The sequence below is a fragment of the Trichechus manatus genome, unplaced genomic scaffold (genome assembly GCF_000243295.1).
Source record: "Trichechus manatus latirostris isolate Lorelei unplaced genomic scaffold, TriManLat1.0 scaffold00125, whole genome shotgun sequence".
NCBI lineage: Eukaryota > Metazoa > Chordata > Mammalia > Sirenia > Trichechidae > Trichechus > Trichechus manatus.
This window is the reverse complement of record NW_004444061.1, coordinates 4,276,303-4,294,596: the sequence shown is the minus strand read 5'-3', so window position 1 is coordinate 4,294,596 and position 18,294 is coordinate 4,276,303. Positions and strand designations below refer to the sequence as shown.

The following is an 18,294-nucleotide window of genomic DNA, read 5'->3' as shown; positions in this document are numbered from 1 at the left end:
CTGAGGATGGCGCAGGACCAGGCAATGTTTCATTCTGTTGTACATCGGGTCGCTAGGAGTCGGAACCAACTTGACAGCACCTAACAACATTTGTATACAAACACAGCGTGAAGTCATATAGCAGTCTGTCTTTTAAATTTTTTCCACTTTTATTTTTGTTTTCTATTTTACTTAACATAGTCCAATAATTTACAGGCAATTCAAATGGAATTCTCAGCAATCTAGCAATTTGAGATACATTTAAATGAAAGATTTCAGGTTGAAATTTGGAGAATTTTAAGGTGGCTGTTAATGCGATGACTTGGTACTCTCTTAGTGGTCACTTGGTTGTCTTATTATGTGAGTTTTACGTTGCAGTGTGACAGAGCTGCACAGTAGCAGCAACTGCTGACTACTGTTATGTGGATTTAGCAGTTATGTGGATCTAGCCCCTACCCGTGGTGATTTGGAGCTATAGCATGTCACTGTACAAAAAACACCTGTAGAAAGCCAATATGTATGATGGGAATATAAATTGGATTCATCAAAGTGTCCTTAGCAAATAGAAATTAGAAGACAGATTTTATCATGTTTCATATATATATATATACACATATACAATGTATACTCACACATACACAAACTATATACATATATGTCATATATATATGTCACAGTTTCAATATAATTTGTGATAGTATTAAAATTTTGGAACACTTACACAAATAAAATATGTTTCTGGAAATAAGATGACCCCTACTAGGTGTCCACAGAATCCTCTAAATAGTGCTGTGCTTGCTTAGAGTTCATATGAGAAAAAGGAAAGAAAGATAGCAAGAAAACAGAAACTTTTAAAGTGTCTTTTCCCTGAAATTTCACTACTGCTGCCTGTCAACGGCTGGATGGCTGTATTAGTACTCCTGGGACCCTGGATTTTTATTTCCGTTACTTCCCACTGCGACGTTTTAGCACAGCAGGAGCTGTGCTCTCTCTCAGCTTCGGGGTCCTATGTTTTTAGCGTATGTAAATGTCAACTGTCCCTTGCCTATCTGTTTCTAAATAAACAGATAAATGGTTTTCTATTTTCAAAAGACTCTGGGATAGATAGTTACCTTTATCATTGTCTTAGTCATGTAGTGCTGCTCTAACAGAAATACCACAAGTGGATGACTTTAACAAGGACAAGTTTCTTCTCTCACAGTCCAGTAAGCTACAAGTCCAAACTCAGGGCATCAGCTCCAGGAGAAGGCCTCCTCTCACTGTCAGGTCTGGAGAAAGGTCCTTGTGATGCATCAGTCTTCCCTTGGTCTGGAAGCGTCTCAGTGCAGGAACCTCAGGTCCAGAGGACACACTCTGCTCCCAGCACTGTTTTCTTGGTGGTATGAGGTTCCCATGTGTCTCTGCTCGCTTCTCTCTTTTATATCTCAAAAGAGATTGGATTAAGACACTATCTAATCTTATAAACCTCATTAGCATAACCTCATCACAGTGACAGAATTTACAACATGTAAGGAGATCACATATAACCTCATCATAGTGATAGAGTTTACAACACGTAAGGAAATCACATCAGATTACACAATCATACAATACTGGGAATCATGACCCAGCCAGGTTACTACACACAGTTTTAGGGGGACACAATTCAATCCATGACAATCGCCAATAATCGAAAGGATTTAAAACATAGGAGCGAGTGGTTTGCGAAGAGCATTCGTAATCAGTATGTTCTGGGCTTGGTGTGGTCTTTCTTTTCCCTAGAAAAGTGCAGAAACTAAAGTTTTCCTTAACTGTTTTTCTAAGATACTCTTTGGTACAGTTTAATATGCAGATTTTAGCTCATGTTGTCACCTGCATTATTAGAATTTTGCAAGCTGTTCGGATGGACTCCCCATAGAGCACTCTGTAAGTGCCAGATGTTGTAGTATTTAAATAAAGGAGCTTTTTCTCATATTTTGAGATGGATGTCATCTGCATTGGAAATAACTGTAGGAGACTGTAATTGGGAAGTTTCATAAATAAAATATTTCTTTCAGTATGGGCTAAAAGTATAGATTCTGAGCCAGAGATTCTGTGTGCTAAGCACTTACTGTTGGAATCTTAGGGAAATACTTCACCTCTCTGTTTCAGGATCCTCATTTCTAAAATGGAATAATGGCACCTTCCTCTTAGGAGGCTTTAAGGATTGAATGAGTTAAAACATTTAAAGTATTGAAAATAGGATCTTACTCTCAATACTGTTGTTAGTAGACACTCTATCTTGGAGAAAGACTTTTTAGCCCTTTCTTGTTATGCTGCTGTTAGCAGTGGAAATGCAGTGAAAGTTCAGTGAAATAAAATTTAAATTAGTACCAAAATTGTGTCCTACAATTTTAATTTCCAACACCTTTTTACAAAATTTACAATCATGTCTCATTCTTTGTTGGAAAAAAGATCATTAATCAGGCACCATGGCTTTAAGACACAGAAGATGGTTTTGCATTATCTATTTGATCTCTCCTCGACTGTTTGATGGATTGCCCATACTGATGTTGAAATTGCTAAAGATGATAATTATAACATTTAAGTTCAGAAAAGATAGTGAGTCAGGTGCCAAAGTACTCAGTACATTTGGAGTACAAGAAGGATTAGAGGGTGGCACATAAGCTCTCAAATGAACACTTAGGAGTCTTTATAAGACTATCGGGAGTGATAATTTGGACCAAGATGTTGGTAGCTAGAATGCATCCATAATGATACCTGGCCCCTGGATAAATAAGGTGGGATGTGAAAGACTAGGCGGTCACCGTTGCAAAGAATACTTAGTAAATGTTCAAAAGGACAAAGTATGTGTGTTATCTTTTTGATGTTTCCCATAATTCCCAGCAGAGTACTGCTGAATAAATGTTGGAGGATTTGATTTGATTATTGTTGACACAGTCTGTATTACGACCTAGGTTATTTTCTCTGTAAAGATACTGCATGTGAAAAACAGAATATACTATAGTTAGCACAGTAAACCCTACCTTTTCTTTTCCTGTGAGCTTACATTTAGGTCTATTTCTGTTCATCTAAAAATTTCCTTCTTTAAATATGAAAATAGTAGATGTCACTACATTCCAAGCTGATAATTTTATGGCTACAAATTTAAAGAGACAAATGCAGTTGTAAATATAAATATCAATATAATTTCTGTTCCAATAAAATCTGAAATTTGAGTTAAGGGTGCATCTGATGACTGCATACCAAGGAAGTGTCTCTGGGGTGGATAGAGTTGCAGGCATCATAGTTTAGAATATTCGTGTTGATTATTTGTTCCATCTGGCTTTATGCTCAAACTAAATACAGTAGCCTGCCTAGGTATATTATTTTCTTAGATATAAAATAACTCTTAAAGTATTTGAAAAAGTAAATGCAGTAATGATAGGAAGTGATGTTTATACACATATACAAAGTATATTCTTTTTTTAAGGACTAGCAATCTTTTCATGTTGAATATATTGTTAATAATGTATGTGATATGTACCAGAATTTTAATACATTGATGATTATTAAGGAGTTTCTTCCTTTGCAACTAAAATTAAATCTTTTTTTTTTTTTTTAAATAAGGATTCATGCTTTTAAAAACTTCAAAATGAAAGACTTTCTAGAGTTCTCTTGTATTAGCCTCTCAAGGACCTCATGCTGCATAACTCCAGGGAATCATTTGTATGGATTGCTTGTTGATAACTCTGTAGGCTCTAAGCCAGACTTTTTTCACTGCCTATCAGACTTCTTTGAGTGCCCCTTGTGTGGGGGACAGGGAACGAGGGAAGTGTAAGGGAACTAAATCTTCATGTATCATTATAAAAGATCAGTAGATAATCTCTAACATTTATAAATCAGCAAATTATAGCATGTCACTTGGAAATATAGATATAAATATCATAAGAAACTGCTAAATGCATGGGAATTGGTTTCTTCTGTTGGAGAACAGAAGAGAACCAGAGGAATGCTTTTGTTTATTTACCTATAAGACTTTGACATTATTTTATATTTATTGTTTGATAAAAGAGTCTGATCTTCACCATCTGGGTTCCAGAGTATTTGGCTGCCATTAAGGTGTGCCAGGGGAATGCCCCCCACCCCCGCCGCCAAAGCAGATGGGGCTGACATGCCCAAGGGGCAGAAGAAGGGGGCCTGCTAGGGCTGAGGGGGTGGGGTTGCCACTCAGATGAACCAGAAGAATGGGGCTGCCCAAAGCCGAGGGAGAAGAATTGTAGTCCTGGTGGGCCTGGAAGGCAAAGCTGAAGGCCAGGGCCTACGGGCCTCCACTCAGAATGCAGAAAGCATGGCCAACATGCAGAGTGTGGAGGGCAGGCCCATTGCCTAGATGGTCTCAGAGAACAGAGGATTATTTTCAAGACTTGAGCGCTAACGTAAATTGTTTTGCTGGGTTTTGGACTTGCTTGGTAACTGTTATCTCTTCTTTTCCTCCCATTTCTCCCATTTGTAATGGAAATGTCTACCTTGCCCCTGTATCACCATTGTGCTTTGGAAACAGATAATTTGTAGTCTAGATTTCACAGTTCACAGATGAAGAGGAATTTTGCCCCAGGATGGAATATGCCTAAAGTCTCAGCCATATTTGATTTAGATGATTCAGAAGATAAGGTTTTGGACTTGGAGTTGTTTTAAGACTTTTGGGATGATGTGATGGGGTGAATGTGTTCTACATGTGGCAAGGACATGAATTTTGTGGGCCAAGGGGTGGAATGTTATGAATTAAATTGTGTCCCCCCGAAATATATGTTGTAAAGGATTGGAGAAAGACTCATGAACAACTTGCAATATGCAGATGACACAACCTTGCTTGCTGAAAGCGAAGAGGACTTGAAGCACTTACTGATGAAGATCAAAGACTATAGGCTTCAGTATGGATTACACCTCAACATAAAGAAACAAAAATCCTCAGAATTGGACCAATAAGCAACATCATGATAAATGGAGAAAAGATTGAAGTTGTCAAGGTTTTCATTTTACTCGGATCACAATCAACATCCATGGAAGCAACAGTCAAGAATTCAAATAACATATTACATTGGGCAAATCTACTGCAAAAGAGCTCTTTCAAGTGTTAAAAAGCAAAGACATCAGTTTGAGGACTAAGGTGCACCTGATCCAAGCCATTGTATTTTCAATCGCCTTATATGCATGCAAAAGCTAGATAATGAATAAGGAAGATCAAAGAAGAATTGATGCTTCTGAGTTATGGTGTTGGCAAAAAATATTGAATATACCGTGGACTGCCAGAAGAATGAACAAATCTTTCTTCGAAGAAATAGACCAGAATGCTAGAGAAGTACATCATGCTTGGTAAAGTAGAGGGTCAGTGGAAAAGAGGAAGTCCCTTGATGAGATGGAGTGACACAGTGGCTGCAATGATGGGCTGAAATTTAGCAATGATAGTGAGGATGGTGCAGGACTAGGCAGTATTTCATTCTGTTGTGCATAGGGTCGCTGTGAATCGGACCTGACTCCACAGCACCTAACAACACAACAACAAAATTTTTAAATTATTCTATTAAAAATAAGGCTGTTGAAACAGTCCAAATGAGAGAGGAGGAGACCCTAAACTACAGCTATGGGAATGTAGAGGAGGCATATTTAGGAAGGAGAATCATCAGGACTCTAATTTTATTCTGACATCTTTTTATCTATTTTGGTATCTGTGTTTTGGTTTAGAAGATTTTATCTACCAAAGTTGAAGTCTTGGTGACTTTCAACTCTTTATGTATCGAGTATGAGACACTAAAAAACTACTTGTATGCTGCTCGTATGTACGTGTGTGTGCATGTGGGCATGCGTGCACATGTGCATCTGCAGTTCTTCTCAGTGTTCTCTGGTATTCATTATGGAGCCATCTGCTGGCCAGCTGGTTGAGTCATTGGGTACCCTGAAGGTAGAAGTGTTATTGGTCTTAGGGGGGATCATTGTTGTCAGAGAGGGATCCTCCAATTTTCTGACTGGAGTGAGGGTAGACAACATAATCCTACATTTTTGGTTTAGTGCCTAGAAGGGGAAGTGGGCTGGGGAGTCTCAATATAAGTAAGCATAAGTTCACGTATTACTCTCTGTTTTTATTGTCATGCCTCCACCTACCTGTGCGCCTGCTAGCCTATGTCTGGGTTTTCTCTAGAGTCTGTATTTCCTGAATCTTGATGGGGTGAGGGAGGTTAATCACATAACTCTCGACTCTGGTTCACTGCCCTTTCCATTTGGTCTGAAGCCTCACTATCCTGAGCTGTTCTGGGCTTTTGTAGGCAAATCTGTTTACATTGCTTTGATAACCCCTTTGCAGGCCCCTGTGGTTTTGATCTTCCTTTGCTCCTCTTTGCTAAATCACTTGTCATTCTTTCATATTTTCTCCATTTTCATATATTGTGGTCTTAGAAGATAAGAGTTTGAGTTTCGATTTCTTGCTCTTGTTGTTTTGACTGCAGTTTTCTAGAGAATGCAGGAATGAAAAGTTTTTACTTCACCATCTTAAAAGTGGAAGTGTTACAATATCTTCTTAAGTAGTCTTCCTTTATTTAATTTTTCTGTACTGTAAATTATTCTTCATAGCTGCCTCCCAGCTAGAGATTAGAAATACAGGCAAGGCTGTCGTAATACCTTGTATAAAAATGTTTAATAATTGACTTTTACCTAAAAATCTTAATACAATCCTCTTAACTTTATGTAATTCATTTTTGTCTGATTTAAAAGAGTCTGTTTGGCTTCTCAAAGCCAATTATTTGGATAAAGCAGAAAAAAATGCTTATAGGAAGCTATTGCTATTGCTCAAAAGTTGGGGGAAACGTACTGTGTACAGATAAGTGCAGGATTACAGCCAGCTCAGCTGATACTTAAAAATTATCTGGTTGCATTTATAATATTTTCCAACCAGGCTATAGCTTATTGTCTTTTTTTCAGATAGACTCTTAGCTTTCCCCTATATTCTCTCCATGCCTTTGATTATTTAATACTCATCAAAAAATAAATTATTGTATTCCATTGAAACATTTGTGTAACTCAGTATAGTGTATGCAATAACAAAACTAGTTATAATCATTTTTATATAACTGTTAGGTTGCATATAATACATTCGTCAAATACTAAAATATGTAATGGTTAAAAAATTCCGGGGCATCTTGCTGTGATACAAGGAGAAAATGCTATATTGTCAGTAGTAGAAACAATCATCTCAAAGATATAGTATTCTGCGGACAATCATAGTAGATCTTCTTAGGATGTTGTATTACTGTGACAAGTTCACTGGACAAAAGCAATATAGTGCCATGTATATTGCCTTCTATTTGACCCTGCCATTTTATAATGAAAAATGACAACTACAAAAGAGATATTGCAAGAGGAAATGACTAAGCTAATAGGTCATTACAACTTGCGGCTGTTTTTCTTAGTTAGGTTAACTACATTGGGGTGGATAGCTAAGATTTAAGGATTTGACAATAATAATGGCCCAGTAAGTTAATAAATTTCTAATTTTAGTTAATGTAAGTATATTTCATACTGGAACTTTAATAATATTTAACATTTAATGAACACTTACTGCATAAAAGGCCATGTCCTAAAAGCATAAATTCATTCAATCTGCACAATAATCCCATTAAACCAAAAAAACCCAAACCTGTTGCCGTCAATTTCGACTTATAGCGACTCTATAGGACAGAGTGGAACTGCCCTGAAGGGTTCCCAAGGAGCGGCTGGTGGATTCGAACTGCCGACCTTTTGGTTAGCAGCTCAATACTTAAACACTGTGCCACCAGGGCTCCAATAATCCCATTAGTAGATAATATTATTGCCACTTTAGAGATGAGGAAATTCTGCACTGAGGAAAAAAATTTACAGTCAATATCCACAGAGATGTTAAGTGGCCCAGCAGAAATTCCAATGGTAAGGACTGCACCTCAGAGAATACATGCTATTGCAAAACAGACTCTAAAATTTTTGCTCAGAAATGTGAAATGTAAAATATGCCCTGTTATTTTGTACTTTGTAATTTTTAACTATTGTAAATGAATTATTGTGCATACAATTATACTAGAATTGTACTATAATGATTGCATGGGATAACATTTATGTTCATAACATTGTTGTTGACCAAAACTTTTGAGGGAACTAGTTTTAGAAGTTTAGAGGTAAATTGTATTTGAAGCTTTGGTCAGAAACTTGACCAGACTACTGACCCTCTGAAAGAAATTATGAAACATTCAAGTGTGATTAATTTGATATTGATCCCAATTATATACATTTCTTCTCTAAAGTACTTGTAACTAATTCATACCAATAATCCTATGAAATGTATTACCACACATTTTGTAGCTCATTCACCTGAGGCTAAGATATTAAATATCGAGGTGATTTTTCATGGTAAGGAAACGAGCAGCTTTGGAGATCAGATCCAAAGTTAGAACAGGATTTCATCTTTCTGTTGTGAATTATTTGAAATACACATTCAAATGACAGTTGACAAGATTTGTTTGCATATTCTTTCATCAGAACACTAAGTTTATGGGTGAGTTTTAAATAAATTTATATCATATGTCCTTTACTTTAAAATTGTCTTATTAATGACATACCTCATCTTTTCCTCAGTTTACATCTGCAAATTTTCTAAAAACATAAACTTAAATTTCTCTCTCTCTATCTATCCAAAAAACCAAACTCGTTGCTGTTGAGTCGACTCCAATTCATAGCGATCCTGTAGGACAGAGTAGAACTGCCCCATAGGATTTCCAAGGAGCAGCTGATGGATTCAAACTGCCAACTTTTTGGGTAGCACCATAGCTCTTAACCACTGCACCACCAGGGCTCCATATCTATATATAATATTTTAAAACATGTTCATAAGTGACCTTGTCATAGTTTTATATTTCCCCATCTAGATTTTAACACCCTTTTGGAAGGCACTGTCTTCCTCTTCTTGTGAATTGCTTGAAGGACCACGAGTATTTTTTAATTACAGGAGTTATACAATATATATTAGAAAAAAATAAAATAATAGGACTTATTTTTTTAGTGCAGATTTATTTTAAATTCCTCTATATAGTCTGAATTGGTTTAACTGAGTACAACTAAAGTTAGCACTCCGGCCTGAGCAAAGTTTCAGATGATAGATGTATTGGGTGAGTGAAAGCACTGAGGCTTGGGATTCCGCTGGAAAAAAAATCTTGGACCAACTGAAAAATGATTAGTGAACTAAATTGAAGGCTTTTCCAACTAGGTCTTGAAGCCAACCAGCTTGTTTCCCATCTTTTTTCTCACCTAAGTCTCAGGAGGGATTTGGATAGAGGCTAAGGCACTGTTGACATGCATTTGGATAATCAAAGTATTTTTGTTGTCTTTTTAAATACATTCTACTCAGTTATTTAAATATTATTTCCATAATTTAATGTTTTCATTAAACAAAATCTATGCAACATGGGGTTTGATGGAGGTGGTGTCATGCTAGAGATATTGCAGGCTTGGATAAGAGCATAGAAGGCTTAAAGTTACATACAGTCTTCTGAGTTGAAAGGGCAGACAATTTCAGTGTTTTCACCATTTATCATGATGTTGCTTATTGGTCCAGTTGTGAGGATTTTTGTTTTCTTTATGTTGAGGTGTGATCCATGCTGAAGACTGTAGTCTTTGATCTTATCAGTAAGTGCTTCAAGTCCCCTTCAATTTCAGCAAGCATGATTGTGGCATCTGCATAACGCAGCTTGTTAATAAATCTTCCACCAATCATGATGTCATATTCTTCTTCATATACTCCAGCTTCTCAGATTATTTGCTCAGCATGCAGATTGAATAGGTATGGTGAAAGGATGGATCCCTGATGTACACCTGTCTTGATTTTAAACCATTCAGTATCCCCTTGCTCTATTCGAACAAGTGCCTCTTGGTCTATGTATGGGTTCAGCGTGAGCGCAACCAAGTGTTCTGGAATTCCCATTCTTCGCAGTGTTATCCATAATTTGTTATGATCCACACAGTCGAATGCCTTTGCATAGTTAATAAAACACGGCTAAATGTCTTTCTGGTATTCTCTGCTTTCAGCCAAGATCCATCTGACATTAGCAAAGAAGTCCCTCATTCTACATCCGCTTCTCAGTCCAGCTTGAATTTCTTACAGTTCCCTGTCCATGTACTGCTGCATCCCCTTTTGAATGATCTTCAGCAAAATTTTACTTGTGTGTGAAATTAATGATATTGTTTAATAACTTCCACATTCTGTTGGATCACCTTTCTTTGGAATGGATACAAATATGGATCTCTTCCACTTGGTTGACAGGTAGCTGTCTTCCAAATTTCTTGGCATAGATGAGTGAGCACCTCCAGTACTGCATCCGTTTGTTGAAACATCTCAGTTGGTATTCCTTCAGTTCTTGGAGCCTTGTTTTTCACCAGTGCTTTCAGTGCAGCTTGGATTTCTTCCTTCAGTACCATCATTTCTTGATCATATGCTACTTCCTGAAATGGTCGAACATTGACAATTCTTTTTGGTACAGTGACTCTGTGTATTCCTTCCATCTTCTTTAGATTCTTCTGTTCAATATTTTGCCCATAGAATCCTTCGAAACTGTAACTCGAGGCTTCAATTTTTTCTTCAGTTCTTTCAGCTTGAGAAATGCTGAGCATGTTCTTCCTTTTGGTTTTCTAACTCCAGGTCTTTGTCATTATAATACTTTACTTTGTCTTCTGGAGCCACCCTTTGAAATCTTCTGTTCAGCTCTTTTACTTCATCATTTCTTCCATTCACTTTAGCCACTCCACATTCAAGATGAAGTTTCAGAGTCTCTTCTGACATCCATTTTGATCTTTTCTTTCTTTCCTGTCTTTTTAATGACCTTTTGCTTTCTACATGTATGATGTCCTTGATATCATTCCACAACTCATTTGATCTTTGGTCATTCTTGAGATGGTCTCCAAATTTAAGTGGGATGTACTCAAGGTCGTATTTTGGCTCTTGTGAACTTGTTTTAATTTTCTTCAGTGGCAACTTGAACTTGCATATGAGCAATTGATGTTCTGTTCCAAAGTTGGCCCCTGGCCTCATTCTGATTGATGATATTGAGCTTTTCCTTCATCTCTTTCCACAGATGTAGTTGATTTGATTCCCGTGTTTTCCATCCAGTGAGGTCCACATCTATAGCTGTCATTTAGGTTGTTGAAAAAAAGGTATTTGCAATGAAGAAGTCATTGGTCTTGCAAAATTCTGTCATACACTCTCCAGCATCATTTCTATCACCAAGGCCATGTTTCCAACTACCATTGCTTCTTGTTTGTTTCCAACATTTGCATTCTAGTCACCAATAATTATCAATGGATCTTGATTACATGTTTGATCAATTTCAGACTGCAGAAGTTGGTAAAAATCTTCAATTTCCTCATCTTTGACATTAGTGGTTGGTGTGTAAAGTTGAATAGTAGTCATCTTAACTGATCTTCCTTGTGAACCTGTTGCCATCGAGTTGATTCCACCTATAGTGACCCTATAGGACAGAGTAGAACTCCCCCGTAGGGTTTCTGAGGAGCAGCTGGTGGATTCGAACTGCTGAGCTTTTGGTTAGCAGCCGAACTCTTAACTACCACACCACCGGGGATCATTCTTCCTTGTAGGCATATGAATATTATCCTATCACTGAAACCTGTCCACCAAGAGTGACCCTGCTGGTATTTGAAATAAAAAAAAAAAGAACACACAGTATGACAAACTGATAGACATGTGGTGGTCTAAACAATACGCATAACTTTAAAAAGACAATTTTACAATAACACCCGCAGGATAAATTTTTAATTGACGAAAATGATCACCAAATAAAATAGTGTCTATCTAGAATTTACATGGTAATTTTCAAATTATGCAAGTGAGTTCTCTCATACTTTAGTATCTTCATCATAGAGAGATCATGGACATGGAAAAAGAATGAAATATTCTATCGTATATATTTGTCTTATGCAACTGGATGCCTCCAATCATTTACATCATTTAGTAAATTTAATCATCACCAGATATGGGTATGGAGCCCTGGTGGCATAGTGGTTAAGAGCCCGGCTGCTAACCGCAGGGTTGGCAGTTCAAATCCACCAGCTGCTCGTTGGAAACCCTATGGGGCAGTTCTCCTCTGTTCTATAGGGTCGCTTTGAGTCGGAACCAACTTGACGGCACCTAACAACAACAACAGAAGTGCATTAATAGATCACATTGTATTTTCTAAAATAAATACTGATCCTTTTTCTGTCTTTTAAGTTTGGAATGTTTGCACCTTGGATCCATCAGAAGTACTTAGCACTTCTAGTTTTTGATCCTTTAAAAACAGTAGCATGAGAGTGTGCAAAGATGCATGTGTCAATCGGTTCCTTACATTAGGTATAATAGAAATATGTTTAAACAAACAAATACCTTGTACAGTTGCAGCAGTACACTGACAGGGAACTGCCAGAAATTCAAGCTGGATTCAAAAGAGGACACGGAATGAGGGGTATCATTGCTGATGTCCTGGTAATTCAGTGGTTAAGAGCTCAGGCCGCTAACCAAAAGGTCAGCAGTTCAAATCCACCAGTCACTCCATGGGAGAAAGATGCTTCCATAAGGATTCCAGCCGCGGAAACCCTATGGGGCAGTTCTACTGTGTCCTATAGGTTCGCTATGAGTTAAGTCGAGTCAGCTGTAACTGGGCTTAATATCATTTCCAGTTTTTTATTCTTCTATATAAGCATATATCATAATCTGTGCCTAATGAAATTATTAATGTATTCATATCAATCACTGCAAAAACTGAAAGGTTTTGACATGTTTATTTTCTTTACAATAGTACTTTATGTTAGTAACCCAGTTGCTGCAGAGTCTGATTCATGGTGACCCCTAGTGTCTGATAACATTTGAAAATAATTAGTAACATTTTATGTTTGTGAAACTTTTTAAGCTTCATCTTTTCTTTGTATTACGATCTGTTGGTTGTTGAAGCGCCATCTACTCTAGGTCAGATTGCCAGCCTTATGACTTTCAATCCATTCCTCAGTTGTATATCGTAATTTCTGTGTAATAACTGCATTTGCTGCCTCTGTTCTTTCATATGAACACATTTCAAAAGGCTTAAATTGAAGATGACAGTTCAAATATGATATCTTAGACAGGAAGGCATTTGCAATTATTTCAGAAAACTATGCCAAAATATTCACGTACAGTATCTCATATGACAAATTCAATAAAATCTTCTCCGAGAAACAAATTTTTATAGTAAAGTTCTGTGTAAATCAGTCCAGGTGGCTTCCTTTTACAAGAACAAGCAGGATTATTTTCAAAGTGATAGAACTGGGGGCTAGTGAGAGAGAACCCAAACTGATTGGCAACAGGAGTTTCCTCAGTAGTCATCCGGGAAGGGAGTTTTTGCTTCGTCAGAAGTGACTGGCCTCTTATTTTGAAAGAGAGTGAACCATCGTCCCTTGAAACAAGAGATAAGTGGGAGAAAGGGCTGCTTAAAAATTATTTTACAACTATTTCCTTTTGAGCAGGGACTTCTTAAACTGGAATGTGATCCAGAATAGCTACCCTTTGAATCCAACATTTGTCTTAAACGTTTTTATTGTCTCTCTTTTCCCTCATCTCGTCTCACTTTTTCCCTCTGCTCAACAGATTTACACTGACTGGGCCAACCACTACCTAGCAAAATCAGGCCACAAGCGGCTGATCAAGGATTTGCAACAAGACATTGCAGATGGAGTACTGCTAGCAGAAATCATCCAGATCATCGGTAAGATCTTCCCTCTGAGAGAAAGCATGGAAGTCCCACCCCACTCCCCTTTGGTGAAATACAATTTCAACTGAATGCACACTGACTTGGTCCATGTGTCTCTGAGATTAATGTAGCTGTCTCCTGATTTAATTAAAAAATGTTTATGTGAGGCTGTTTAAAAAAGCAGTTTGACCATACTTTTAAATGGCTTGAACTGTATCTTTACATACACTGAATTGGCAGAAATGAATGCTTCATAAAACCATATGTCTCCCATGTGTGCATTTCGTTAGCTGGAGCAACTCATACGCTCCGAGATTCCTTGAAACTGTATCCTGATCCTGCAGGGACAATTGTGAAAGGTTTCATGTCAGCAGTCATTTGGCACAGGCTAAAGAATTAGCAGCAACTTACTTCTCACTCACTTTTTTTTTTTTTTTTTTTGCCTGGTTTCTGCATATGGAATTGGCGGCCACTAACAAGTGTGTCTCTCTTGTACACAGCTTGGGAGACAGAGAAAATGTAGAAGCAGTAGTTTGCTTGGAGATTTTTTTTTATTATTATTTTAAATCTCCTTTTTCTCTAATTTCAGTTCATTGCTTAAGCATGTTGTTCTTTGATTTTATTTCTTGGCTTTAGCAAATGAAAAAGTTGAAGATATCAATGGATGTCCTAGGAGTCAGTCTCAGATGGTAAGAATCACATTTATTATCAATAAATAATGCTTTTCTTTGCTTCCAGAATTAACTATTTGTAAATGAAATAGGCATTTTTTTTTTCCTGCATGTCTTTCTACTTGTTTCAGATAACGTTTGATCACATCCTATCATATATTTCTTTATGGGTGCAATTTATGATCAAGGGATAGTATCAATACAGTTGAGTAAGTCTGATTTCTGTAGAACTTATCTCCAAGTGTTTTTTCAGATCCTTGACTTGTTTTGGTCTGATGTTCTGAGTATTTGAATTGACCTCTAGTACTGATGGCAGTAAGTCCCATTCTTAATTTTCAGTGGAGCCTTTTTGTCTGAACAACTGGTTTGAAGACTAGAACTTGCCACTGTGTATTTTAAAAATATATAAATAGTTTTTTTTGTTGTTGCTGTTCATAGAAAGCCTAGTATAAGGACATGGACTCTTCACCACTTTTGGAAGTAGCTCTAAAAGCATACTGCTGGAAGTTTACTAAGCAATGACTGACTGTGAGGTATGATTTATAGCTTCTTCCAGAAAGCTGTTGATCTAGAGATCTATCTCCACCACTACCCCCAGCTCTTTCTTATCTTTGCTGACTAATAAAGCTTAAAGATTTTACCTTTTTATACTAAAATTTCACAATAAAAGTTTCATAATAAAATCTCAGATTGATAAACTGCTAAAATAAAAAAAATTACTTCTTGCTTAATTAAATAGCTACAACTTAATTTTATAGGACAACCTGAAATACAAATGTACTAAACTGAAGGTACCTCAGACACACAGCAGGAATTATAGCCAAAATCCACAAGATAAGGCTTCCCCAAACACTCTTTTTAGCTCTGAATAAGCATTTTATATGATCTTAGTAAGTTCTTAATTGTCAGAAACTGGAAGAATGGAAAACAATTATGAACTTTTTTGACCTGATGGTCTGTTTTACTTAATGTCAGAAAATTGAAATCCAGAGTAATAAAAGGGCTTTATTTTAAAGAGTGATTAACTAGCACATTTTTTATTGTTATTTTTAATTTTTTAATAAGCACTCCAAGGACCTATTCCAATGTCATGAACTCTATATAGCTGTGGTGAAAAAAATCAATATAAAGGAAAGGTTCTTTATAAAATACTTCCATTTAGAGGAAGTATCCTGATCTAATTACACTGTGCACAAACATGATTCCATGGAAATTAATAATAGATGTTTTCCAAAGTTTTACTTAGAGCAAACTGAATTAGAATATGTGCAGGCTCTTCTATGTAACATCTTTGTGATGTTGAGAAGAACATGTAACCTCTCTGAGCCTAGCTATCTCATCTATAAAATGAATTCCAATTAGGATATGATATGATATATGTATGGAAACCCTGGTGGCATAGTGTTTAAGAGCTACAGCTGCTAACCAAAAGGTTGGCGGTTCGAATCCAAAAGGCGCTCCTTGGAAACTCTAGGGAGCAATTCTACTCCATCCTATAGGGTCACTATGAGTCGGAATTGACCCGACGGCAGTGGGTTTTTTATGATATCATGTATATAATATTCCTTATTAACTAAACTGATATGCAAATGCAGAATAGTATTGCTATAAACTTTATAAAGAACACATTCATGGATGTAACACCTGTTGAAATATCTTTAGGGCTTTATATTAAAAAGTCCTTAATCCTTAAAATAAAAAATTATGTTTCTTGAACCCATCACTGTTGATTTTGCTTTTATTATTTCAACCATAGGAGGTGTTTGGTGCTATAAAATATCTTACTCTAGAAATGCTTATCTACTCTTCTATCATTCCAATTTGATTCTGAGTACAGAGAATCTGATAAATGAGCTAGCTTGTATTTGATGATAGGATAGAAATCCACTTATTAGATATTTTTCTGAAACATATATACCTGTAGATTCTACAAATCTAGGAATATATTCGTATGAGTACCAGACTGTATTAATTTTTTATAACTTCCTACCCCTTATTAGCTCCAAAATATCATGGAGCGGATAAAGTGCATATTATGTTGATTCTTCTGCTTCTGATAAAAAATAGACCAAAGCTTGAGAAAAGCAAATGTTATGAAAAAAGGGAGTTTTTCTAGCCAAAAAGTATTAGTCAGGATCACATTGAATTTTAAGTAAGAATGACTTGGAACCATATTTTTTTCTGATGTGGTTGAATTTTGAACCTGAAACTGGGCACACCCTCAATAAGTTGATTCAGAATTATACGTATGAAATAAATTTAACTCTTTTGATTGGATCCTTTTTGTCTCTGTTCTTGTGAATTGGCATTGGCACTATGTTATTAATGAATAAAAATTCCAGACTTTAACTAAAGAAAGTAGAGGAAAGAGAATTATGGTAGCATGACTAGGCTTATGAATTTCATATATCTATTCCAAACAGGATGTTGCTTGTTTTATTATTGCATAACAACTGAGAGGTGCTGTGTTAGTAACAGGGAGTGCTATCCTTGTTCATAGAACAACTTTGACCACATCTTTCTGTTTATTTGATCTTTTGTGGCCTTTGGTAGCTGTTGGTGTTTAAATAACAAAAACTAGATCTGCTACTGTTTCTAGTTACAAATGGTCTTTATTTCAATTTAAAATTTGATACCTTTATTTTATTGTTTAAGACTTTACAAACAGAAATTCTTGTTTGATGATGTGAATACCCAAAACTCATTGCTGTTGAGTCGAATCCGACTCATAATGACCCTGTAAGACAGAGTAGAACTGACCCACAGGGCTTCCAAGGCTGTAAATCTTTATAGGAGCAAACTGCCACACCTTTCTCCTGTGGAGAAGCTGGTAGGCTCTAATCACCAACCTTTCAGTTAGAAAGTGGAGTACTTAACCACCGCACACCAGGGCTCCCTGAATCTACAATAGATTGCTGAATTCTCATAAGAGCCTGGTAATTCATATTTAACCAATCTTTACTGAATACCTAAGGTTCTGGACATAAAGAACTTGAATGAACTACATTTGAGGAGCAGAAGGGTAAATATTTAAATAACAGCAAGAGTGTTGGATAGGCAAGAAGAAAAGGGCTGAGAAGGGGGTGAGCTTGGTTGTGTTCCAGAAGCAAGATAGAAGACCATTGTGAATGGAGGACAGTGAGGGACATTTGGAGGGGAAGACAGAAGCCTGATCATATAGAGCCAAGGTAAGGAGTTTGTGTGTTATACTGAGTTTATCCAGAAACCTTTGGAAGATTTTTAAAGCAGAACTGTGGCATAATCTGATATACATATTAAAAAGATCTTGCCAGATGCTTCCTGAGAATTATAGGATAGTAAGTTTTGGTCTCCAGTTGGGTGTGGGAGATGAGGAGTATAGAAACCATAAAATTGTCCCATTTTTGTGTGTGAATGAGTTAAGTGGTACTGCTAAACAAAGTGGTTATTATAAAGGGAGAAAACAGATTAAGGGGTAGAAGGGGAAAGATGAGAAATCTTATTTTGGCATATAGAGTTTGTTGTATCTATTAGAGCATCAAGGAGTCCCTGTTTGGTGCAAACAGTTAAGTTCTCTGTTACTAGCCAAAATGTTAATGATTCAAACCCACCCAGATGTACCTCGGAAGACAGGCCTGACAATCAGCTTCTGAAAGGTCATAGCCTTGAAAACCCTATGGAGCAATTCTACTCTGTACACATGTGGTTGCCATGAGTCAAAATCGACTGGAAAGCCACTAATAACATTGGAACATCAAACTGGATGTGACTTTAGGCAATTAGACATGTGTTTTTGAAGGTTAGAAGAAACGTGTGGGTTAGGATATGCCTAGTGTATAGGAAATAGTTGAAATGATGGATTAGGATGAAATCTCACAGAAGTCTGTTTAAAGTCAGAGGGCACAAACCCTGAGGTTCTG

At 36.8% G+C, this 18,294-nt stretch overlaps 1 protein-coding gene across 2 annotated transcripts in view; it reads left to right on the top strand.

Annotated features, from left to right (window-relative positions):
- The window catches only part of NAV3 (neuron navigator 3), a 474,286-nt gene that overhangs the window by 124,328 nt on the left and 331,664 nt on the right, over window positions 1–18,294 (top strand). For both annotated transcript variants that reach the window (XM_004384618.2, XM_004384617.2), the window contains exons 2-3: window positions 13,622–13,739; window positions 14,361–14,413. In XM_004384618.2, the coding sequence (XP_004384675.1) occupies window positions 13,622–13,739; window positions 14,361–14,413 (171 nt within the window). The remainder of the gene's footprint in view (window positions 1–13,621; window positions 13,740–14,360; window positions 14,414–18,294) is intronic.